Source organism: Antechinus flavipes, chromosome 1 (genome assembly GCF_016432865.1).
Source record: "Antechinus flavipes isolate AdamAnt ecotype Samford, QLD, Australia chromosome 1, AdamAnt_v2, whole genome shotgun sequence".
In the NCBI taxonomy this organism is placed as follows: Eukaryota; Metazoa; Chordata; class Mammalia; order Dasyuromorphia; family Dasyuridae; genus Antechinus; species Antechinus flavipes.
The window spans coordinates 62,823,616-62,849,781 of NC_067398.1; the positions used below are offsets into that span (position 1 = coordinate 62,823,616).

Here is a 26,166-nt window from a genome sequence, read left to right on the forward strand (position 1 = left end):
TTCTGCCTTTAGCCTCAATGGCAATATAGTGGGCAAAATGTCAGCATATGAACAAACGATTAGTGATCATTACTCCGTTCCAGGTAACTATGCTAAGTTCTGAGAACACAAAGAAAAGCAAAAACAGGCCCTCCTCTGAATGGGAAGGGGGAAAGCAAACAACTAGGGATGAATAAAATATATGTGGAGGAATTTGGCGTTCTCAGAGAGAAGAAACTAGTAGTGTTTGTGTGTGTGTGTGTGTGTGTGTGTGTGTGTGTGTGTGTGTACCTGGAAAGGCCCCAGGCCAATGCTACCATTTGAACTAGCTCCTGAAGGAAGAATAGGGTGGCTGCCCATCACTGCAAATTCAGTGCAACCTCAGAGCTCCAAATTCCTCAATTCACAAAGACAAATGCAAAGATCTAAAGAGAGGAAAGTTAATGAAATTTACAACTGGATTCTTGGATTCTTTCCAGGAAAGCAGGTTTATGGAGTGGTCAACAAAATGGTACAGGGTCCTAAAAAAAAGAAACGCGGAAGTGGAGGAAAAAAAGAAAAAGGACTGAGTGGACCACGGTAGAGAAGAAACACTTTGGAGAATTCACACAGCATTTCCTTTTGCTAGTGGGTGTGGCCGAATATTCTCCCCCGATCCCCAAAGCTGGTGATGAGTGAATTGTCAACATCGCAGCACAAGCTCTTACCCCCGAGACGGGCCAAGGGGCGGGTCTGAGCGCTCGATTGGCAGCAGCAGGGAGGAAGAAGACAGCACCGGACAGGATAGGGTAGAGAGGGGCCGGGCTTGGCTGGGCCCTCCCGGAGGCAAGCACAGGGACCAAGGACACTCTGCTTTAGATCTACGTGTAGGTCTGGTTCGTACCCTCCAGTGGAGAGGCTCATCCGCTGTCATACGCCTGGACTTGGGACACACACACACAGACACACACACAGAAGCACACCCGCACGCACGCAGTGACACACAACGTGAGCGCGCGCGTACACTGACACCCACATTCACACGCTCACATTCAAAGGTGGCGTCAGCCACATCAAGGACGCCCGCCAGCTCGCAGCGCGTCGTGCTCCCCGCCTCCATTGCCATGGCAGAGGGTGCCTACCTAGGATGGGACTTCAGCACCCAGCAGGTACCCGCCCGGAGGCGCCCCGTTGGCGGCCAGCGACCGTAGCCTCTCCTCACAAACTCAGGGTCACGTTTCTTTCTCTTTTTCCTTCTTTTAGTTTCCGGGCACGCACATTTCCCTCCACCATGACCCTCTTCCAGGTGCTCCCTGTCTTCCCCAGTTCTGATTCCTTGTCCCCGGAATCTCCCTCTACTCCAGAACCCTCCTAGTTGGAGTAGGTTTTCTTGCTCTTCCCACCCAGAATCGTTTCCCACTAATGTAATCTGGCCCTAGTACAATCATTTTGGCTTCTCCCTCCCCAATTCTGGCTGCAGTATACTATCCAAAGTAGCTGGAGTGACAGGGTTCGAGACCTAAGCATGAAAATCGGGGAAACTGAACCCCACAGCCCTCCTATGGCCTTGGCTTCCCACCTGTGCATTTGCATCTTTCCCTTCTATCTTCTGTGCTTACTTTCATTCCTGATTTCCCTGGCAGACCTGACTAGAGGGCCTGGACTCGGGGTACAAAGGGCACAGCTACATTATCATCATAACGGGAAGCCTTTGTTGTTGTTTGGCATTCATTCAGTCAGCAAATATGCATTAAGTACCAACTATGTGCCAGAGGAGTATTATTTACGGGAATTAACAAAGGCAAAAATGAACCAGCCTCTGGCCTCAACAAGTTAGCATAATATCTGGGGAGAAAACATGAACAAATGTGTGTATGAAATAAATACAATGTAAGGGGCGGGGAGGGTCAGTGAGCACACCAGCAGCTGGGGGTTACATTAAAAACTTCAATTACGTGGGACTTGAAGTGAATTTCAAAGAGGTGACCCTTTGTTAAACCAGAACTAGATCTTGGTTTTCCAGAAAGATATTTCCTAGGATACCCCTCCCATTATTAATATTTCTGTAGTTTACTATTTAGTGAAAAGATTATTTCCTGATAAAAACATCGCTATAATTTTGTTTGGTAAATTAAAAAACAAAACCAAAAACAAACAAACAAACAAACAAACCAAAAAAACCAACCAAACTCAAATTAAGTACCTTTGTTTTACTTTGCTATAGAATTTTATCTTTTTATTTCAGTGTTGCTATAAAAATATAAGTAAACATGGTTTGGGCCCCCAAGAGAATTCCAAAATGGTTCAAAACTGTCTCTACTTCTCTTTCTAGCCAGGGGTTCTTAATCTTTTTAAAGTGGTGGCCCCCTTTGGTTTCTGGTGAAGCCTATGGATCCTTTTTCAAAATAATATTTTTAGGTGCATAAAATAAAATAAATAAGATGACAAAGGAAGTGTTATAGTGAATAATTCACTATAAAAATGTAATTTTAAAATCCATACACCTGTTGGATGCAGATCCCTGCTCTAAGCAGACCTCATGCTTAGAAGATAATGAATACATTTGTCTTTGACAGACTTGGGCCAAAATGTAGAGTACTGAGTCTTTTTTCCCCTTCATATCAGGCCCCAATTTCTCCATCTGTAAAATGAGGAAATCTGGACTAAATAGTTTATGATATACCTTTTAGTCTAGATGTATGTTCTTATGACATTCAAAAATGAGAAGGTTGAACTAGATGAGCTTTGAGTTCCCTTTCAATTTTCAATCCTGTGCCCGGTAACTGTATTTTGTTTTCCTCAAATTCAGTCTTTCATCCCACTGAGAAGTACTGTTGTTCTGGTTTAACAAGTTTTATAACTCAGATTTCTTTAAATCTACAGAGGATTAGAATGTGTGAGCCACTGCTATGTTATTCTTGCCTCTGGCTAATTCACAGAGTTCCAAACTTCTCAGGTAGTACCCCCTTGGGAAACTGCCAATTAATCTGAAAAGGCTGCAGTTTGGTTTTAGAATCTACTGCCAAAAGGCCAAGGTTTCCAACTGCATCCAAGGTCATCTCCAGTCATCTTCAATTATATCTGACCACCGGACCCAGGTGGTTCTAGAGGAGAAAAGGCTGGTGACTTTGCATGGCCCTCCCTCTCTCCAATCTAATTCACTTGCATGTTACAGCATCACCTCCCTAATATCATGGTAATCTTGGAGAATGAAGTACAAACAATAACAACAACCATTCTTAGTAATGTCAGTTAATTTGATAAATAATGATTTTTCCAACTATCAATGAAGAATCAAAATTCAAGGTAAGAAGAAAATAGAAAGAGGTGTGGTATAGGTAGTCTGAGAAGTAGCATTTGATTTTCCCCATATATTCCCCACAATTACTATGTATGTATCACTGCATACATATATTATAGCATATTTATATATGCATATGATGTATACATATATGTGTGTATATATATGTATGGGCACACACACACACATATAAATATACCTGCTAATCTGTATATCTCTTGCTGTGACCCAATAGAACATAAACTCCTCAAAGGCAGTTCTTGTTTTCATTTTTGTCCTTTTATTCCTAGCATCTGCGTGGTTTCTGGGACAAAATTGGCACTTAATAAGCACTTGTTGAGTTGAATTGTGGTCAGGACCTGTATGTTATAGACTACAGGAAATTCCCAGTATAGAAATTCCTTTCTCCCTTATCCCAATATAAATAAACATCTTTTCCATTATTTAATCTAAGTATTGTTGACTAGTGCTCAAACTTTTGGGTCATAGGATCTTTAATGCTCTTAAAAATTATTGATAACTTCTTCAAGGAGGTTTTTATGTGGATTTTCTTTATGGATTTTATTGTATTAGAAATTAAGTCTCAGTATTATTAAGAAAATAATTTGTCCTTAAAGATTCCCTGAAAGGGTATCTTGGACCTTTGGTGGGTTCCTGAACCATACTTAAAGAACCACTGGACTAGAGCACCATCATCAAATGACAATATTGGAAGCAAGATTTGAACTTAGATTTTTCCTAACTCCAAGTGTGGCTCTCTATTCACTTTTTCACTGAGTTTGTTACAAAGCAGGAATAATAATTAATATTTTCCCCTCCAATTATATGTAAAAATCATTTTTTAACATTGCTTTAAAAATTTTGAGTTCCAGATTTTCCTTTCCTTCTTTCCTTCTCCCCTCCTTGAGATGGTAAGCAAGTTAATGTAGGTTATACATTAATGTAGGTAATAATGTAGGTATAATGTAGGTAATAATTAAAATGATTAACGTTATTAAGAAAAAAAGTATTTCAATAATAAAAGTGAATTATGCTTGGAGACAAGTGAATCTTTATTACAGTAATTACAGGAGAGTGGCAACTGGAATTTAGGCTTAGAATTTTCTCCCAAAGAATGTTTCACGCAGAGGTTTTTTGTTTATATGCAAAAGGAACAAAATATTTCTCACTTAAGATAATTTAGAGCTGATAAAAAGCAAAACCTAGATGCAGAGTATTAGCAATGGAAAGGAACTTCAAAGAAAGTGCTGCTGTCCAATTTTCTTGAATTATTTACATTCTTGTTATCAGCAAGGTGTGACATTGTTAGGACAAAGATCTCCCTAAGACTAAATTAATGTTTTGGATTCCTGAGGTCACCCGCTGCCTCTTCAATCTAAAACTTATTACTCAATTAAGAATTAGAATATTTGTCTTTCCTTATCTACATGAACAGAAAAATTACTATATGAGCACAAAAACTGCATTGATTGAGGTGTGAATGGATTTTAATTGGTATTGTTGAAGAGAATACTTACAGATTCATCAAAGTATTAAAGTAAATGGATCTGAAATTAATATTTCCATTTACAAACATCTGAATTTAGAGGAAACTATTAGATTGTTGGGAGGAGAATACTCTGTTATCCTAGTCAAGACTACTTTTTATGCTATTATTTATGCTAATATTATTATTATTTTCTAAAAGAGCTGTGATTTCAGCAATAAGGAGAATCCCAACCACCTTCTGCCAAAGGAAATCAGTCATTTTTCAGTCAGGTCTGACTCTTTGAGACACCATTTGGGATTTTCTTGGTGAGGATCCTTTATCATTTCCTTCTCCAGTTTATTTTACAGATGAGGAAACTAAATGCTCAGAGGTCACACAGCTTGTAAATGTCCGAGGCTGGATTTGAACTCAGGAAGATGAGTCTTCCGGATTCCTGGCCCAGCATTCTGTGCACCATGGTGCCATCTAGATTCCATTGTTCCCTATGACTTAGTAAATATTCCTTGTAAGCTATCTAGCTTCTGACTGAGATTCACTGGCAGAAATCAGGATAGCATAGCACAAAGAACTCTGGCTTTGGAATCAGGAGACATGGATTTAAATCCCAGTTCTGCCAAATGACCGTTGGTAGTTATTTCATCTCTGCGGGCCTCAGTTTCTCATCTCTAAAGTTAGATAACATTTTAAGATCTCTTCTTGCTCCAGATTTCTAAAAATTCAGTGTTCCTTCTTGTATATGACTCTTCAAAAGGCAGCATAACATACTGCTGAGAGCTGTCCTCAAGTCCCATTTCTGACATATATTAGCTTAAAATTTGACCTATTACTTCAAAATGTGTTCCATTCATTTTCATTTAGCCTTGTCCATGAGGACAAGGGCCATATCTTTGTCTCTTGTCCTGCCTAGCACTGTGTCCTGAACATGGGAATATAGAGTTTTTGCTCATGAGAATGGGGTAGGCCTGCCTTAGGTGCACCAGTTAAAGAAATGAATAGCACGCATGTAGCCCATATTTAGTTTACTTGAGCATGAAGGCCAAAAAATCATTTTCAAGCTTACTTTAGCAGCATTAGTTGCATTCAAAAAATAAATGTAGTCAACCCAACTGTGTCTTATTAATTTCTAAAAGCACCAACTTTTCTTGGCTTATGCCATCATGATACAATCAATGTATACTTAAAATAACAACACTTTAAAATTTTCAGACTTTTCATAATAATAATAATAGGTAGCATTTATATAGGTCTTTAACATTTGCAAAATGCTGTTTATATATTATCTCATTTGATCTTCCCCACAGCCCTATGAAATAGGAGCTATTGTTATTTCCATTTAAAGATGAGAAAACTGAGGGTCACATTGTTTTTGTTTTTGTTTTTTTTTTTAAATTTTAATATCTTTTTATTGATAGAACGCATGCCAGGGTAATTTTTTACAGCATTATCCCTTGCATTCATTTCTGTTCCGATTTTTCCCCTCCCTCCCTCCACCGCTTCCCCCAGATGGCAAGCAGTCCTTTACATGTTGAATAGGTTACAGTATATCCTGGATACAATATATTTGTGCAGAACCGGAAAGTTTTCTTGTTGTACAGGGAGAATTGAATTCAGAAGGTAGAAATAACCCGGGAAGAAAAACAAAAATCCAAGCAGTTTATATTCATTTCCCAGTGTTCTTTCTCTGGGTGTAGCTGCTTCTGTCCATCTTTGATCAATTAAGGCTCTCTTTATCGAAGAGATCCACTTCCATCAGAATACATCCTCAAACAGTATCGTTGTTGAGGTATATAATGATCTCCTGGTTCTGCTCATTTCACTCAGCATCAGTTCATGTAAGTCTCGCCAGTCCTCTCTGTATTCATCCTGCTGGTCATTCCTTACAGAACAATAATATTCCATAACATTCATACACCACAATTTACTCAACCATTCTCCAATGGATGGACATCTTTTCATTTTCCAGCTTCTAGCCACTACAAACAGGGCTGCCACAAACATTTTGGCACATACAGGTCCCTTTCCTTTCTTTAGTATCTCTTTGAGGTATAAGCCCAGTAGAAACACTGCTGGATCAAAGGGTATGCACAGTTTGATAAGTTTTTGAGCATAGTTCCAAATTGCTCTCCAGAATGGCTGGATGTGTTCACAATTCCACCAACAATGTATCAGTGTCCCTGTTTTCCCACATCCCCTCCAACATTCCCCATTATCTTTCCCTGTCATTCTAGCCAATCTGACAGGTGTGTAGTGGTATCTCAGAGTTGTCTTAATTTTCATTTCTCTGATTAATAATGATTTGGAGCATATTTTCATATGTCTATAAATAGTTTCAATTTCTTCATCTGAGAATTGTCTGTTCATAACCTTTGACCATTTATCAATTGGAGAATGGTTTGATTTCATATAGATTAGAGCCAATTCTCTATATATTTTGGAAATGAGGCCTTTATCAGGACCTTTGATTGTAAAAATGTTTTCCCAGTTTATTGTTTTGAGGGTCACATTGTTAACAAAGCATTTGAGGTAGTATTTAAACTTGGATCTTTCTGACTCCAGCTCCATCACTGTACCTATGTCTGTTTGGCTGTTCAGTCTAGCTGCAGGTTAGGAGGGAAAGTTCATGGGGAACCCAGAACTAGGGTTGCTGAGGATAGCACGATGTTAAACAAAGGATCTTGAACTCATTTGCTGAGTTTGAATCTGCCCTTTGAATCTGACTGTTTTTCATATCTTTCAATTAATGACCTTTGATTCTATGCCTGGAACTAGATTTAGCTTGAGTTTTTTTCAACATTGTTTGCCGATTTGTGAGATAACTTCTTGCTTACCCATTTATGTGGCAGAACAAGACTTTTTATGCAGCCATCCTATGATGCTTGCAGGTGTTAGTACCTTTTTCACAAATAAAAAAACTGAGGCACAGAAAGAAGTGATTTCAGTTAGAATCAGAGCATCAACACATATTCCTACATCTTAATGTTTTCTACCATATCATACCACCATCCAAAATACAAAGGCTTGTATTTTTCTCCTAGGAATATTGTTGAATCTTGAGGGGTTTCTTGTTCAGATGCTCTATTTTCATATCTTTCCTCTATCCTTCTGGCACTGTCCATTCACTCTCCAGCCCACCAGTTCTCTTCATGCTCTTTCAGGACAATATCAGGAAGGACCAGAAAGGGACTGGACTCTTTAGCTAAACCAAAAGAGATGAGATTTTAAAACATCAAGCTGTTCCTTTATGTAAGGAGAGTTTCTCGATTCTCACTTACCTAGCATTATCAACAGCAGAGATGGTATAAAGGGTCCCTGTGGGATAAAGCACTGCCTGGAGCTATATGTCGGAACAAGAAAGTAATGCTAAAACATGAAAAGACACATTTCAGAAATGGAGGTGTTTTCAATCAGTGATGGCCAGGAAGTATATAGAAACTTTGGTAGTTTATATGCAGTGGCACATGCAAAATATATGGGACTTTTATGTAGCATTGGGGAAGAAGGTATGTATGGGGAGATGTAGATGATTTCTGAATAGTGACAAACATTTGTGGTAGATGTGCAGAGGTGTTAGTGAATGGCTTATGAATGATTCTGTCCAGAGCTCTAGGTTACTGATCATTTCAGCTGCCTCTTCTCAGAACAGAGCCTGGAGACCTTCCCTGTGGTCTTCAGGTTTTTTCCCCCCTTTGACTAATTTCTTGGCCACTTCTTTTTTTTTTTCACTTATTTTTCAATAAGATAAATTAACAAATTAACAAAAATTTGTTTTTTCTCCCTTCAATTTTCCCTACTTAAAAAAAAGAGAAAAAATTATATACACTCATGCAAACAAATTCTTGCATTTTCCATGTTCTTGCCTCCTTTCTTTTTTGGGGGAGTATTATGCCAAGGACAGTTTATTTATTTTTCTTTTCTTAAAGCATTTTATTTTCAAAACATATGCATAGATAATTTTCAATTTCCTTGCAAAGACTTGTGTTGCAAATTTTTTTCTTCCTCCCTTTCCCCTATCCCTTCTCCTAGATAGCAAGTAACTAACATATATTAAACATGTACAGTTTTTCTATACATATTTTCACAATTGTCATACTGCACAAGAAAAATCAGATCAAAAAGGGAAAAAATGAGAAAGAAAACAAAATGCAAGCAAACAACAACAACAAAAGGGAAAATACTATGTTATGTTGTGATCCATACTCAGTCCCCACAGTTCTTTCTCTGGATTCTTGCCTGATTTCTAAGCCTTCTTTATTTTTAATCCCACTGAAGGAATCATGTCTGAGTGGCTGAACTCACTGGCATTCCTTATCAACCACTCTTTATTTTTCCCTTCTAACACATTTCCACATTTATCATGCTGCACAAGAAAAATCAAATTGCAAAGGAGAAAAAATAAGAACAAAAAACCAAAAGTGAACAGCAGCAGCACCAACAAAAAGGGTGAAAATTCTATATATTCAGTCCTCATAGTCCTCTCTTTGGATGCAGATGGTTCTTTCAATCACAAATCTATTGGAATTGCTCTGAATCACTTCATTTGAAAGGAGCCATATCTATCAGAATTGATTATCATATAATTTTTTTGTTGCTGTGTACAATACTCTTTTGGTTCTACTCACTTCACTTAGCATCAGTTCATTTAAATCTCTCCAGGCCTTTCTGAAATCATCCTGTTGTCATTTCTTATAGAACAATAATATTTCATAACATTCATATACCATAACTTATTCAGCCAATCTCCAACTAATTGGAGTTTCCACTCAGTTTCCAGTTCCTTGCCACTACAAAAAGGGCTGCTACAAACATTTTTGCACATGTGAATCTTTTTCTCTTTTTTATGATCTCTTAGGGATATAGATCCAGTTGTGAGACTGATAGATCAAAGGGTATGCACAGTTTGATAACCCTTTGGCCATAGTTCCAAATAATTCTCCAGAATGCTTGGATCAGTTCACAACTCCACTAACGATGCATTTGTGTCCCAATTTTCCCACATTCTTTCCAAATTTTATCATTACCTTTTCCTGTCATCTTAATCAATCTAAGAGATGTGAAGTGGTACCTCAGAATTGCCTTAATTTGCATTTCTGTAATCAATAGAGATTTAGAGCATTTTTTAATATGACTATTAATGGTTTAATTTTTTTTGACTAAAATTGTTCATATCCTTTGATCATTTATCAGTTGGAGAATGGCTTATATTCTTATAAATTTGAGTGAATTCTCTATTTATTTTAGATATGAGGCCTTTATCAGAATCCTTGGATATATAAATTTCCCCCCAGTTTTCTGCTTTTCTTCTAATTGGTTTTGTTTATCAAGCACTCTTGATGCAGCATATTTACCCCTTTCTTCTTGTAGCCACCACATCTTAGTATCAGGTCCTGGCATACCCTTGTTTTCTCTTCTTCCCCTTCTCTTTCCTGACAGTTCCCTATCATCTCTAAATCTATGATGCTCTATCTTGTGATCTTGCTTTGATTTACCCAAACATTAGCTTCAGAGCCATTTTTGTTCTGGCTTAATACATTTTTCTGCCCAGTGTTTCTTCAATTCCCAAGCATAAGTATAGTTTTTTAGAATTTATCCATAAATAAATAGAGTAATAGATTGGCTAAGATGACAGGAAAAGACAATGACAAATGTTGGAGGGCATATGGGAAAACTGAGACACAAATGCATTGTTAGTAGAGTTGTGAACTGATCCAACCATTTTGTAGAGTAATATATAACTATGTCTAAAGAGCTATCAAACTGTGCATACCCCTTGATCCAGCAGTGTCTATACTGGGCCTGTATTCCAAAGAGATCATAAAAAAGGGAAAAAGACCCACATGTGCAAAAATGTGTTTAGCAGCCTTTTTTGTAGTGGCAAGGTACTAGAAACTGAGTGGATGCCCATCAGTTGGAGAATGGTTGAATCAGTTATGGTATATGAATGTTGTGGAACGTTATTGTTCTATAAGAAACGATTAGCAGAATGGTTTCAGAAAGACATGGAGAGACTAATATGAACTGATGCCAAGTAAAGTGAATAGAACCAAGAGAACACTGTTCACAGTAACAAGATTATGTGAGGATCAATTCTGATGGACTTGGCTCTGTTCAACAATGAGGTGATTCAGGTCAATTTCAATAGACTTGTGATGGAGAAAGCCATTTATACTCAGAGAAAGCACTGTGGGAAATGAGTGTGGTTCACAACATAGCATTGTGACTCTTTTTGCTGTTTGCTTCCTTTTTGTTTTCTTTCTCATTTTTTCCCTTTTTGATCTGATTTTTTCTTGTGCAGTATGATAATTGAAATATGTTTATAAGAATTGCAAATGTTTAACATATATTGGATTACTTGTTGTCTAGGGGAGAGGGTAGGGGGAAGGGAGGGAGAAAAAATTTGCAACACAAGGTTTTGCAAGGGTGAGTGTTGAAAACTATAGATGTATTTTGAAAATAAAAAGTCATTAAAATAGAGTTATATACTGAATTATTATGTCTCCTTTCTTCCTTCCTTCCTCCTTCCCTCCCTTCCTCCCTTCCTCTCTCCCTCCCTTCCTCTCTTTTCTTTCTTTCTTTCTTTTCTTGGTGTAGACTCTAGAGAGAGAAGTAGGTAACAAGCCTCTTGTGTGAGGGTGGCTGCTTTTAAGGAGCAAGGACTCTCATAGATAACTATTTTAATACTTATTTGATCTGATCCAATCTTTTTAAAAATTTTTATTTCAGGTGAAGGTCATTGCTGTTGATGAAAAACTGAATGTCACCTATGAGGAGAGCATTAATTTTGACAAAGAGCTTCCAGAATTTGGGTATGTTTAAAAACGGTATATGGTATAAATTTCAAAGATCTCCATTCCCTAAGATATGTTGCATCCAACATGCTAGCCTCAGCTATGTTATGTCCTACCTGAAGATGTGAAGAAAGATCAATTTTGGGGACTTAGGTCATTTAAAGATGAAAAAAAGAAAAGAATGAGTTGAAGGAAAGGTAGGGACCTTCAACTCTAAATCCTTTTAACCTCCCTTGACATTAGTTTCCCCTGGTATAAGATCTGGAGTCAGAAAATGTGATTTCAAATCTCATCTCGGTCATTTACTACCTGTGTGAAATTGAGTGATACACCGAACCTAAGTTTCAGCTTTCTTCTCTGTAAAATGAGGGGACTGGGCTAGAGAGACTTTGGGATTCTGTCCAGCTTTAGATCTATCATATAATCATTTCATATCATATCATATATTTAGTGTAGCTGGTGAGTTGCTCTACATAAAGATTAAAGAAAAAGTGAAAGGCCAGAGCTACACTTCTAGAAACAAAGAACCCTCCCTTGAATGTGGACCCACCTAACACCTCAGAAGAGTATTAACAGACCAGACAAAAATCTGGGTGAAAATAGAGAACCTTTTCTTTGGAAGGAGCTCTCTACATTCCTCACAAAGGGTATTTCTAGATGAAGACTAGCTCTACAGACTGACATAAGAACCAGTTTCTTTATTTCATTTCTATTACTATTGACCTGCGTGCCAAAGATTCTCCTTTGCCAAGCAGATTAGGGCTCTGTTGCCATATATGACTATATATAGTCTCTCTCATATTTCTGTTTGCCTTCTGCTGAGAATGCCTGCTGAGAATTCAAACACTGGAATCCAGCAATATATAGTTTACAAACAGTTAAAATCTGGACCCAGAACTGAATGAGAGCAGTAAAGTGGGTTATATTGGACTTTTATTATATTTATATATTGCCCCTTTTCAACTCACTGCCTTTGATTTTATTTGGAATATTTTAAGGATTTTGGCACAACTATATTTTTGCAATAACTATCCTACTTCCATCTCTGAAAAGAAAACAATCCAGTTAAGCAGAAGTTGGGCAGTGTTTTTCAGTGCCCCCGAGTGGAAACAAAAGTCCTATTAAATGGCTGCAAGTTATGGATTGCACAGTCTCTAAATAAAGTTGAGGGTTACCTAAAAGGAAATGGAGAAGTTCATGCTAGTTTGAGTAGGCAGCAGAGTAACTAATGCAGGAGAAGTAGTGTAAAGAATATCATCAGAGATGTGGTTCTGGAAAAGGAGGGAAGCTGGTTATATGATTTACTATTGGCCCACAGGTTCTATCAGACAGTTGTATGATCTCATGTGAGTCATTTAATGTTATCTGTCTCAGCTTTCTGTAAAAGTGGAATAATAGTAGCATTTATTTCTGAGGCTTGTTGTGAGGATCAAATGAGATAATATTTATAAGATCTTGACAAACATTTGGCACTATATAAATGCTATGTTCTACTATGATTATTATTAATATAATAAATATTTATAGATATAACTCACATATGCAAAATCTATGGGTGAGTACTCATCATTAATGTTTAAGAGTATAAAGAGGTCCTGATCCCAGTTAGTTAGTATTTGTTAAACACCAAGCATTATGCTAAGTATTAGGAATGTAAGTATGAAGACCAGTCTTTTCCCTCAAGTAGTTCACCTTCCAGTGGGGGAAGATAACACAGAAAAGAAAGCCAGAAAAGCAGAGGGAAGGGCTTCCAAGGGAGAGATGAATGGGGGACTGAAAAGATGTTCAAAATGAGTGTAAGAGGATGGGGAATTTGATGACTCTTTTAAAAGGAGGCATTTATAACTCCACCCTCTAATCAGAGGGATGGAAGATAATGTATGGATGTTCAGAGAGGATTAGAACCTCTGGTATGAGGGCTTGCCCAGCCCTTTTCAGAGCTTCACATCCACCTTTGGTGTCTACCTGTCACCTAGTTCTCACCTGTGACTCCAAGAAGCTGTAGCATAGGTATCAGTCACACTCCAGCACAATTGTCTTTGCAGATGGGTTATACCAGGTTGAGGGTAATCAACAAGTCTCAACACCATGGATGAATTAGGGGGGGTAGATACTCCAAGCATGAATACTTACCATGGCAGAACTTTCCCTGGTGGAATGGGTGGATAAGAACAATTTGTCCTAATGGCTATGAAGGCAGATTAGAGCTTGAAGTCACCAAGGTCATCTATTGTATACTGAGCCATCCATTGACAGCCATCTTAACTTTTGTACTGCTACTGGACTTTGAAGACTCTGGAATAGAAATTGATGACTTTATACAATTCTGCCTAATAAATCCAATTTATACACAAGTCAAGACATCATCCCATGATGTCATTGGTCCTCTTCTAAAACTAAGGATGTTATATGGCTCAGTGGATATAGCGCTGGGATAGCATTGAGTTCAAATCCAGTTTCAGAAACTTATTAGCTGTATGATCTTGGGCAAGTCATTTAAGAAATGGCAAACCACTGCAATGTCCTTGCTGAGAAAACTCCATGGATAGTATGGTTGATGGACTCACAAAGAAACAAACATGACTCATCAACAACAAACCACGGCTTACTATATTTTGAAAAATGATGAGATTTCCACCTAAGATAAATGGCTTCACTTTTGTAATTGAAGTCATTCTTTACCATGTCTTGAATTTTGTCCTGCTTCTGGACTTCGATGACTGAAAGAGTAAGATTTTACACAACTCTACCTCATTTAAATCTAATTCACAGCCAAGTAATGACATCACCTATGATGTGGTCTTTTTCAAAAACAAAGGGCAAACAATGAAATTCATACCCACATTAATACATTGGATTCATTTGAAATTTTACTAATTTGAAAGTAATAGAATCAGAATCACAGTATCTAAGAGCTAAGGGACCTGCTTTAAGGCCATCTAGTCCAATATAATTAATATCCTTTTATAAAAATTATTTATTAGTTTTTGACATTTATTTTTATAAGATTTTGATTTCTTTTTTTTTTTTTTTTCTTTCTTCTCTTACTTCTCCAAGATGGCAGTCAGTTTGATTTAGGTTATACATATACAGTCATATATAGAGGCCTTTATCAGAAACACTGGCTATAAAAATTGTTTCCCAGCTTTTTGCTTCCTTGTAATCTTGGCTGCATTGACTTTATGTAAAATCTTTTTAATTTAATGTAATTAAAATTATTCATCTTGCATTTCTTAATGTTTTCTATTTCCTGTTTGGTCATAAATTTTTTTCCTTCTCATAGATCTGACAAGTAAAATATTCCTTGCTATCTTAATTTACTGATTTTTTTATTCCTTATGTCTAAATCATACATCTATTTTGACTTTATTTTGGAATAGAGTGTGAGATATTGGTCAATGCCTAGTTCCTGCTATATTATTTACCAGTTTTCCCAGCAGTTTTTGTCAAATAATGAGTTCTCATCCCAGAAGCTGGAGTTTTGGGGTTCATCAAGCAGTAGATTACTATAGTCATTGCCTATTGTATCTTGTGTATGTAACCTATTCCAGTGAATATTTATTATCTATTTCTTAGCCAGTATAAAGTAGTTTATTTTTTATAACAAAAGGTTTTTATTTTTCAAAATACATGCAAAGATGGTTTTTAACGTTCACTTTTGCAAAACTTTGCGTTCTAAATTTTTGTCTCTCCTTTCCCATCTCTTTTCTTTTCTAGATAGTAAGTAATCTAATATAGGCTAAACATGAAATTCTTCTAAACATATTTCCACAATTATCATGCTACACAAGAAAAATCAGATCAAAAGAGAAAAAATGAGGGAAAAAAACAAGGAAATAACAACAAAAGTGAAAATACTATACTGTGATCCACAATTAGTCCCCACAGTCTTCTCTCTAGATGCAGATGGCTCTCTCCATTTCAAGTCTATCGGAATTGGCCTGAATCACCTCATTGTTGAAAAGAGCCAAAACAATCACAGTGAATCATCATATAATCTTATTGTTGCAATATACAATGTTCTCTTTCTACTTATTTCACTTAGTATAAGTTCATCTAAGTCTCTTCAGGCCTTTCTGAAATCAGCCTGCTGATCATTTGTTATAGAACAATAATATTTCATTCCATACATATACTATAATTTATTCAGCCATTCCCCAACTGATGGGCAGCCACTCAGTTTCCAGTTCCTTGCCACTACAAAAAAGGGCTGTTACAAACATTCTTGTACATGTGAGTTCTTTTTCCTTTTTTTTTGGTGATCTCTTTTGGGATACAGACCCAGTAGAGACACTCCTGGATTAAAGTGTATGCACAATTTTATAGTCTTTTGGGCATAGTTCCAAATTGCTTTCCAGAACAATTGGATCATTTCAGAACTCCACCAACAATATTCAGAAACTCCACCAGTTTTCATATATCTCCTCCAACATTTATTATTTATCTTTTTCTGTCATATTAGGCACTCTGAGGGATGTGAAGTGAGTACAAATTAGTTTTGATCATTGTTGCTTTATAAGATAGTGGCTAGGCTCCATCATTCGCATTTTTCATTACTTCTCTTGATATTCTTGACATTTTGTTCTTCTAGATGAATTTTGTTATTATTTTTTTCTAAGTATATAAAATATTTTTGGCAGTTTGATTGACACTGAATAAGTAAATTAATTTAGATGGAATTGTAATTTTTATAATGTCCGCTCATCCTACTCATGAACAATTGATATTTTTGAAATTTTCTAGATCTGACTTTTTGTGTAAAAAGTGTTTTCTAATTGTGTTCATATAATTCCTGGGTTTGCCTTGGCAGGTAGACTCCCAAATATTTTATATTGTCTACTATTATTCAAAATATAATTTCTCTTTCTATCTCTTGCTTCTGGGCTTTGGTAGTAATATATAGAAATGCTAATCATATATGTGGGCTTATTTTGCATCCTGCAACTTTGCTAAAGCTGTTAATTGTAGAGAGCAGAACGCTGGAGAAGTGTACTTGAAACAAGGATTCTTACAACAAGGTGTTAACTCAATGGAATTGATAAGACAATGGTTATCTAGTTTAGCATGGTGATTAATAGTTCTCCAGATCAGTATGATTGAATTAATCTTACAACAAATAATGGATTCCCTAGTGATATAATGATTGGCTTATACTCAGTATGATGAATGGATTTAATTGTAATAGAGTATTTAAGAAGTCAGAGTCAGACCTAGAGGCAGACTTGGACTGAGACAGACTTCAAGACAGAGACCATTTTGGTGGCTTTCCTGCTTCCTCTACAGAAACCAAGACACATTCTGGAGGACCTCCAGAAAACTAGCTGAACCCTAGGTGAAGGAGGCAGACTGTGAAGGAGATAATAAAGAATTTGGACTTTATCCCTGCCTATTTTTGTGATGGTTACTCTGCTGAAATGAAGGCTGATCCCAAGACCTCCAGAAAGCACCAGAACATTACATATAGTTAATTATTTCAAGAAGTTTCTTAGTTGATTCTCTAGGATCCTCTAAGTATACCATCATCAAAGAGTGATAGTTTTATTTCTTCAGTGCCTATTCTAATTTCTTCAATTCATTTTCTTCTTCTTTTTCTTCTATTATTATTATATTCAAGTATTATATTGAATAATAATGATGATGATAGGCATCCTTGCTTCACCTCTGATCTTATTGGAAAGTTGTCTACCTTATCCCTATTACATATAATGCTTGCTAATGGTTTTAAATAGATACTGCGTATCTTGTTAAGAAAAACTCCATTTATTCTTAAGTTTTCTAGAGTTTTTAATAGGAATAGGTGCTGTATTTTGTCAAAGGCCTTTTCTGCATCTATTGAAATAATCACAGATTTCTTTTATTGTTATTGTTATGCTGATAGTTTTCCTAATATTGAACCAGATCTGCATTCCTGGTATAAATCCCACCTGATCATAATGTATTATTCTAGTGATACATCACTTTCATCTCTTTGCTAATATTTTATTTAAATTTTTTGTATTAATAATTATTATGGATATCGGTCTGTAATTTTCTATCTCTGTTTTGGCATGGTTGAGGTATCAGCACAATATTTGTGTCATAATATAATTTGGCAGGATTCCTTCTTTGCTCATTTTTTCAGATAATTTATGTAGTTTTAGAATTAATTTTTTGAAATGTTTGGTAGAATTCACTTGTGAATCCATCTGGCTCTGGAGATTTTTTCTTAGGGAGTTCATTGGTGGCTTATTCAATTTCTTTTTCTAAAGTAGATTTTTTAAAGTATTTGTATTTCCTCTTTTATTAATCTAGACAATATATTTTTGTAAACATCCATCCATTTCACTTAGATTGTCAGACTTATTGGCATACCATTGGGCAAAGTAGCTCCTAATTATTGTTTTAATTTCCTCTTCATAGTGGTAAGTTTACCCTTTTCATTTTTTTATATTGATAATTGGGTTTTCTTCTTTCTTTTTCAAAATTAAATTAGCCAAAGATAACAGGAAAAGATAGTGATGAATGTTGAAGGGGATGTGGGAAAACTGGGACACTGATGCATTGTTGGTGGAGTTGTGAACAGATCCATCCATTTTGGAGAGCAATTTGGAATTATGCTCAAAAAGTTATCAAACTGTGCATACCGTTTGATAAAGTAGTGTTACTACTGGGCTTATATCCCAAAGAGATATTAAAGAAGGGAAAGGGACTTTTATGTGCCAAAATGTTTGTGGCAGCCTTTTTTGTAGTGGATAGAAATTGGAAAATGAATGGATGCCCATCAATTGGAGAATGGTTGGGTAAATTGTGGTATATGAATATTATGGAATATTATTGTTCTGTAAGAAATGACCAAGAGGAAGAATACAGAGAGGCTTGGAGAGACTTACATGAACTGATGCTAAGTGAAATGAGCAGAACCAGGAGATCATTATACACTTCAACAACAATACTGTAAGAGGATGTATTCTGATGGAAGTGGATATTTTTGACAAAGAGAAGATCTAATTCAGTTCCAATTGATCAATGATGGATAGAATCAGCTACACCCAGAGAAGGACCACTGGGAAATGAATGCATTTTTGTTTTCCTTCCCAGGTTATTTTTACCTTCTGAATCCAATTTTTCTTGTGCAACAAGTAAGGATCTGCACACATATATTGTATCTAGGATATACTTTAACATGTTTAACATGTATAAGACTGCCTGCCATCTAGGGGAGGGAGTGAAGGGAGGGAAGTGAAAAGTTGGAACAGAAGTGAGTGCAAGGGACAATGCTGTAAAAATTACTCATGCGTATGTTCTGTCAATAAAAAGCTATAATTAAAAAAAGTCAAATTAGCCAATGACTTATCTATCTTATTGCTTTTTTTCACAAAGCCAGCTCTTAGTCTTATTTATTACTTCAATAGTTTTCTTCAAATGTCTTTAATCTCATCTTTGAGTTTCAAAATGTCTAGTTTGGTATTTAATTGGAGATTTTTAAATTTATTCTTTTTCTTGCTTCTTTAGTTGCATACTCAATTTATTGGATTTCCTCTTTCTCTATTTTATCCATGTAAGTATTTAGAGATATGAAATTTTCCCTAAGAACTGCTTTAGTTGCATCCCATAAGTTGTCTTATTATTGCCATTCTCTTGGATGAAATTTTTGGTTGTTTCTATGATTTATTATTTGATTCACTCATTCTTTAGGATTAGATTGTTTAATTTCCAACTAGTTTTTAATTATCTTTGTATAACCCTTTATTGCATGTGGTTTTTTTATTGCTCCATGATCTAAAAAGTATTTAATATAGGCCTTTCTGCATTTAATTGTGAGGTTTTTTTATGCCCTAATATTTGTATAGGTGCCATGTACCACTGAAAAAGATATATTTCTTTCTATCCCTATTCATTTTTCTCTAGAGGTCTATCATATCTAAATTTCCTAAAATTCTATTTACCTCTTTAAGTTCTTTCTTGTTTATTTTGTCATTAGATTTATCTAATTCTGAGAGAGGGAGGTTGAGATCTTTGCTGTCTGTTTCTTCCTGTAACTGACTTAACTTCTCTAAGAATTTGGATGCTATACCATTTGGTAACCACCATAGATTGCCTATGGAATCTTTTACCTAGATGTAGTTTCCTTCCTTATCTCTTTTAATTAGATCTGTTTTTGTTTTTGCTTTGGCTGAGATCAGGATTGTTACTTCTGCTTTTTTTTTTTTTTTTAACTTTAGCTATAGCATAATAATATATGCTGCTCTAGTTTTTTACCTTTACTCTGTGCATTTCTCTCTGCTTCATATGTGTTTCTTGTAAATAACATATTGTAGATTCTGCTTTTTTAATCCACTCTGCTCTTCCCTTCTGTTTTATGGGAGAGTTCATCCCATTCATATTCACCATGATGATTACTGGCTATATATTTCCCTCCATGTTATTTTCTCCTATTTATATCTTTTTTTTCATCCTCTCTTTCACCTCACCAGTGCTTTGCTTCTGTCCATGCCCTCCCTCAATCTGCCCTCTCTTCCTATCATCCCTCTCTTTTCTTTCCCCTTTCTCTTCTCACTTCCTTGCCAAAAGGAAGAAAAGAGGAATTTCTATATTTAACTGAGTGTGTATGTTATTTTCTCTTTGAGCCAAATCTGATGAGATTAAGCTTCAAACAATGCTCATTCCCCTCCCTCTTCAAGTGAATTAATTTACTCCACTTTATCTTACCTTTCTTCTTCTTCCAGTACAATCCTTTTTTCCACTCCTTAATGTTTATTTTTTTAATATCATAACATCAAAGCCAACTTATACCCACACCCTCTAAGTATATCCCTTCTAGCCTCCTAATAAATTTATAGTTCTCAAGATGTACAAGTATCATCTTCCCATGTAAGGATATACACAGTTTAACCTTTAAATAAGAGGCTTTTTTCCTTTCCTGTTTACCTTTTCATGCTTATCTTAAATCTTATATTTGAAGATTACTATGATATGTTACAAAGATTACACATTATAACCAAACAGGATTTATATCAGAAATGTAGGAATGATTTAACAAAAGGTAAATTCTGAACATAATTTATTATATTGGTAATAAAAAATTTTTAAATCCCATGATTATATAATTAGATGCAGAAAAAGCTTTTAATGAAAATACAACTATTAAAAAACACTTGAAAATATAGGCATAAATGGATTTTTCCTTAAATTGATAAAACAAACTTAATCTGAAACCATTAATAAGCATTATTTGTAATAGGAATAAGCTAGAACCTTCTTAATAAGATCAGCAGTGAAACAAGGATGTCAACAATTATCAATACTATTGGATATTGTATTGGAAATCTTAGCAATAGCAATAAAAGAAGAAAAATAAAAAGAATCAGAATAGGGAATAAAGTAAGAAAAATGTCTGTGCTTGCAGATGATATAATGATACATTTAGAAAATTCCAAAATTCAACTGAAAAGTTAGTTAAAACAATTAATGGAATATAAAGTAAATCCACATAAATCATCAGCACTCCTATGTATCATAAACAAAACCCTGCAAGAAGAAATAGTAAGAGTCATCCCATTTACTCTAAATAGTATTAAGTACCTAGAAGTAAACTTGCCAAAATGAACTCGGGAATTATATGAACAAAATTATAAAAACAAACTCTTTATACAAATAAACTCAGATTTAAATAATGGAGAAATATCAAATGTTCATGGTTTGACAGGTTCAATAAAAATGATTTTACCTCAACTAATTTATATATTCAATGTCATCCCAATTAAATTATCAAATAATTAGTTTTACTGGATTAGATAAAAACAAGAACAATTCATTTGGAAGAACAAAAAGTTGAGAATATTGAAAGAACTAATGAAACAAAGGTAAAGGAAGGAGTTTAGCAGTACCAGATATTAAACTATATTAAAGACAGTAATTATCAAAACTATCTGGTACTGTCTAAGAAATAGAAAGGTAGATCAGTGGAACAGAGTAAACATAAAATTTATAGCAGTAAATAAATATAGTAACCTTTGACAAGTGTAAAAACAATGTTTTGGGATAAAAATCATTATTTGATAAAAATTGTTGGGAATACTGCAAAACATTGGCAGAAATTGGACACAGACCAATATCTTACACCATTCACCAAGATAAAATCAAAATGCATATATGCTCAAGATATGTTGAGAGATATCACAAGTAAATTTGAAGAACGTGGAACACATTATATATTAGACTTGTGGATAGGTAAACAATTTATAAATATACAAGTGATAGAAGTGAGAAATGTAAAATGAATAATTTTGATCACATTAATAAGTTTTTGTACAAATAACAACAATGTAGCCAAGATCAAAATTAAAGCAGAAAATTGAGGTGTCTCAGATAAAGATTTTATATCTCAAATATATAAATGACTTTATGAAACCTATTTCCCCAATTGATATTACCTTTATCTCTCAGGCCAAAGGATATGAATAGGCAATTTTCCAATGAAGAAATCAAGACAATTGGCTAAAATGATTGAAGGGAAAAGTAACAAATGTTGGAATGGATGTAGAAAAATTGGGATAGTAATTCATTATTGTTAGAATTGTGAATTGATCCAGCCATTTTGGAGAGCAACCTGGAATTTTGCCAAAGAATTATTAATCTGCCTACATCCTTTGTCCCAGCAATTCTTTACTAGATCTGCTTTCCAAGATGATTGGGGAAAAAGAAAAAGAACCTACATACTCTAAAATATTTATAGCAACCCTCTTTGTAGTGGTGAAGAACTGGAAATTGTGGGAATTCCCATCAATTGGGAAACCTAATTTTTTATATATAATTTTGATTGAATACTACTGTGCTTTAAGAAATGATGAGCTTGATGATCTTAGAAAAACATGGATAGACTAGAATAAAATAATGAAGAGCAAAATGAGCAGAACCAAGAGAACATTGTATATAGCAACATCAATTTTCTAAAAAACAATTTTGAATGAAAAAATCATTTTGACTGTTATAAATACTCAAATTAACTGCAAAGGACCTATGAAGCAAGATGCTATCTGTATCCAGAGAAAAGAAGTGATGAATAGAAGTAATGTTTTACATACATACACATACACACACACATATATTTGGGATTATATACACACATATGGAGATCATAACAAACATGCATATGTATGTGTGTGTGTGTGTGTGTGTGTGTGTGTGTATGTCTAATGACAATCATCTCTGGAGGTAGGGAGTAGAACAAGAGAAAAAAAGAAAAGAGAAAGTTACATGATAACTTTATTACATATTTGGAAGGAATGGCAAATTGTACATAAGAGATTTGCAGCTTCATGTACACTTATTTTTTTTTCTATTCTTCTATATTATGGAAATGCTTGTTTTATTTCTTTAGTTCAGAATAAAATAATAATTAAAAAAACAAGACCAGGGTAAAAGAAAAGAAAGTGAAAGAAGGTATCTGAGTGATAGGACAGGAGGAAGGGGGAAAAGAGAGAGGATACAAGAAACCCATTTAAAGCAGAGTAATATATACAGAGTGAAGGTAAAGAGCTGGAGCAGAATCTATTATGCTTCAAGTGAAGTAAAAAAAGCACGGGTAGCAATCCAAATCTCACATCAAGTAAAAGCAAAGATAGATCTAATTAAAAGAGATAAGGAAGGAAACTATATTTTACTTAAGGGTACCATAAATAATGAAGCAATATCAATACTAAACATATATGCCCCAAGTGCATATATCCAAATTCCTAGAGGAGAAGTTAAGAGAGACGCAAGTATAGCAAAACTATACTAGTGAGGGATCTCAACCTGGCTCTCTCAGAACTAGATAAATCAAACCCCCAAATAAGAAAGAAGTTAAGGAGATAAACAGAATGTTAGAAAAGTTAGGTATGATAGATCTTTAGAAAAAATTGAATGGAGACAGAAAGGAGCTTACTTTTTTTCTCAGTGGTTCATGTAACCTATACAAAAGTTAACCATGTATTAGGACACAAAGACCTCAAAATCAAATGCAGAAAGGCAGAAATAATAACAAATGCATTTTTTTCAGATCATGATACAATAAAAATTACATGTAATATAAGGCCAGGAGAAAATAAACCAAAAATTAATTGGAAATTAAATAGTCTAATCCTAAAAAATGAATGGGTGAAACAACAAATCATAGACACAATCAATAACTTCATTCCAGAGAATACTGAGACAATATACCAAAATTTGTGGGATGCAGCCAAAGCAATTATTGGGGAAATTTTATATTTCTAGTTGCTTACTTGAATAAAATAGAGAAAGAGAAGATCAATGAATTGGGCTTACAACTAAAAAAGCTAGAAAAAGAACAAATTAAAAACCCTCAATTAAATACCAAATTTGAAATTCTGAAAATAAAAGGGGAGATTAATAAAATTGAAAATAAAAAAAATATTGAATTAATAAATAAAACTAAGATTTGGTTTTATGAAAAAACCACCAACAAAAAAAGAGTGGGAGAGTGAATTGATAAAGAAGCTATGGAAGGATTGCCTAGTATCTTGAGAGCTTTGTAACTTAAATTGTATTGGACACAGTCAGGAAGGTAGTGTAATTTTCTCCACCTTCTTTCAGCACCTTCATGTGTGGAAGTGAAAATGATGAATGTTGGGAGTGACTTAAGATTGAAGCCGGGTTAGGTATAATCAGTGATATGAGAAGGGGCTAGGGATTTAAGTACAGCATGGGGAAGCATGATTAGAAGGTGATTTGTTTGAAAAATATTCAGTGACCAACCAGGGACTTATGATGATGTCTGCAACTCATCTCTTCACTGAGAGATGATGGATGCAGAATGCAGAATGAGACATGAATTTTATGATGTGGCCAATGTGGGGATTTGTTTTTCTTTCTTCAGCACATTTATTATAGGGGTTTTCTTTTTCCTTTTTTTCCTTTGAAGAGGAAAAAATAAAGAGGGACCAAATAAATTCTTGTTAATTGAAGGACATCCTTCACTTCAAACTAAGGTGTACAGGAATTGTACTGCGTTTGCATCAAAGGAATCCACATTGATGGAATCATTGTTGAGCATTGGAATATTTTTATCCCTATTTTACTAATAAAAAAATAATTTTTACTAATAAATAAAATTTTACCTCTGAAACTTGGGGTATATGAAATGCCCATCCAGGGCTAAAGACTACCAAAGAGCTATAAATTCAGGACCAGAATACTGGCCTTTAGGTTATAAGAATGGCTTTGCTTGTACAGGTGGTAGAGCAGTGAATGGAGGCAAATTAACTTTTATGGGAGAGGACTTTGCATCAAGGCCTGCCTCTTCTGCTTATCATTTGTATATTCTTAGTTAAGTTCCTTTATCTCTCTGGGTTTCAGTTTACTTATCTATAAAAATGACAACAATGCCTGAGTTGTCTTGAAGAAAACACTGTAATTATTGAAGTGTTACAGAAATGCAAGCGATCATTTATTCATTCATTTATTTATTTACTTTTTGCGGAGGCAATTGGGGTTAAATGACTTGGCCAGGATCACACAGCCAGGAAGGGTTAAGTGTCTGAGACCAGATTTGAACTGAGGTCCTCCTGACTTCAGGGCTGGTGCTCTGTCCACTGTGCCATTTAGTTGCCCGTAAATGATTTTTATAGTCAGAAATAGTTATTCTCATGCTGTACCCATTTAGAAACCCAGTATTTGTGTGAGTTTTCTGACCTTACAGAAAAACTAAGTATAATTTACTGTGACTAATGCATCAAAGTGTTTTTGATTAGTCGACAAGCATTTATGAAGTACATACTGTGGGAAATATATGAAGTACTGGGAGCAACAAAGACAAAAATGAAAGACTTTTTGAGGCCTATCCTCAAGGATCTTACATTTTTTCAGAGAAGATAGCATTTATCTATGTAAGGTACATAAGTAAATTTTTTTTGAAAGGGGAAAACTAATTATTAGTAATTGGGAGAAATCAGAAAAGGCCTCATATAGAAGATGATAATTAAGCTGTGATATGAAGATTCCCAAGGGATTGTGGTGAGGATGGAGTGAGTATATTGCAGGCTTTGTACATAAAATGATTCAATAAAATTACTTGCCTCTGAGTGGAGGCTCCTTGTAGAAGGGGAAAAAAGCTTAGCAAATTATTTGATTTGTTTTTAGCTTCTCCAATGAGTTTCCTCAGGTGTAATCATTAAAAACAGCTACTTGTGGTCCCTTTCTTTTAGTATGGACGTATCAAGGGCTGATCAGCCATCATGATGTGACATGTAGTCCCTGGGAATCAGATAGAACATCTGGCACAGAAATAATAGTCACAGCTCCTACCCTCAATAAGTCTTTTGCTTTCCATGATACTCAGTTGCTTCCTTCCTTCCTTCCTTCCTTCCTTCCTTCCTTCCTTCCTTCCTTCCTTCCTTCCTTCCTTCCTTCCTTCCTTCCTTCCTTCCTTCCTTCCTTCCTTCCTTCCTTCCTTCCTTCTTTCCCTTCCTTGCAAAATATCTTAGTTTACAATCTAGATTTTTATTTTTTTTTAAGAACCATGCCTCACACCCAGACCATTTTGGTTCTCATTGATTAACCAGTTGGTTCCAGCCCAAGCATCACTTGCTCATTGTTTGGGTTCTGATTGCTCAAAGTTAGTGTAAATTGCAATTGCTTCTGTTTTGACTTGAAAC

The 26,166-nt window shown here is 35.2% G+C and overlaps 1 protein-coding gene across 2 annotated transcripts in view; it reads left to right on the plus strand.

Annotated features, from left to right (window-relative positions):
• Nucleotides 1-249: 249 nt before the first annotated feature.
• The window catches only part of XYLB (xylulokinase), a 228,626-nt gene continuing 202,709 nt past the window's right edge, over nt 250-26,166 (plus strand). For both annotated transcript variants that reach the window (XM_051983961.1, XM_051983972.1), the window contains exons 1-2: nt 250-1,127; nt 11,469-11,551. In XM_051983961.1, coding sequence (XP_051839921.1) covers nt 1,083-1,127; nt 11,469-11,551 — 128 coding nt within the window. In that variant the 5' untranslated portion in view covers nt 250-1,082. The remainder of the gene's footprint in view (nt 1,128-11,468; nt 11,552-26,166) is intronic.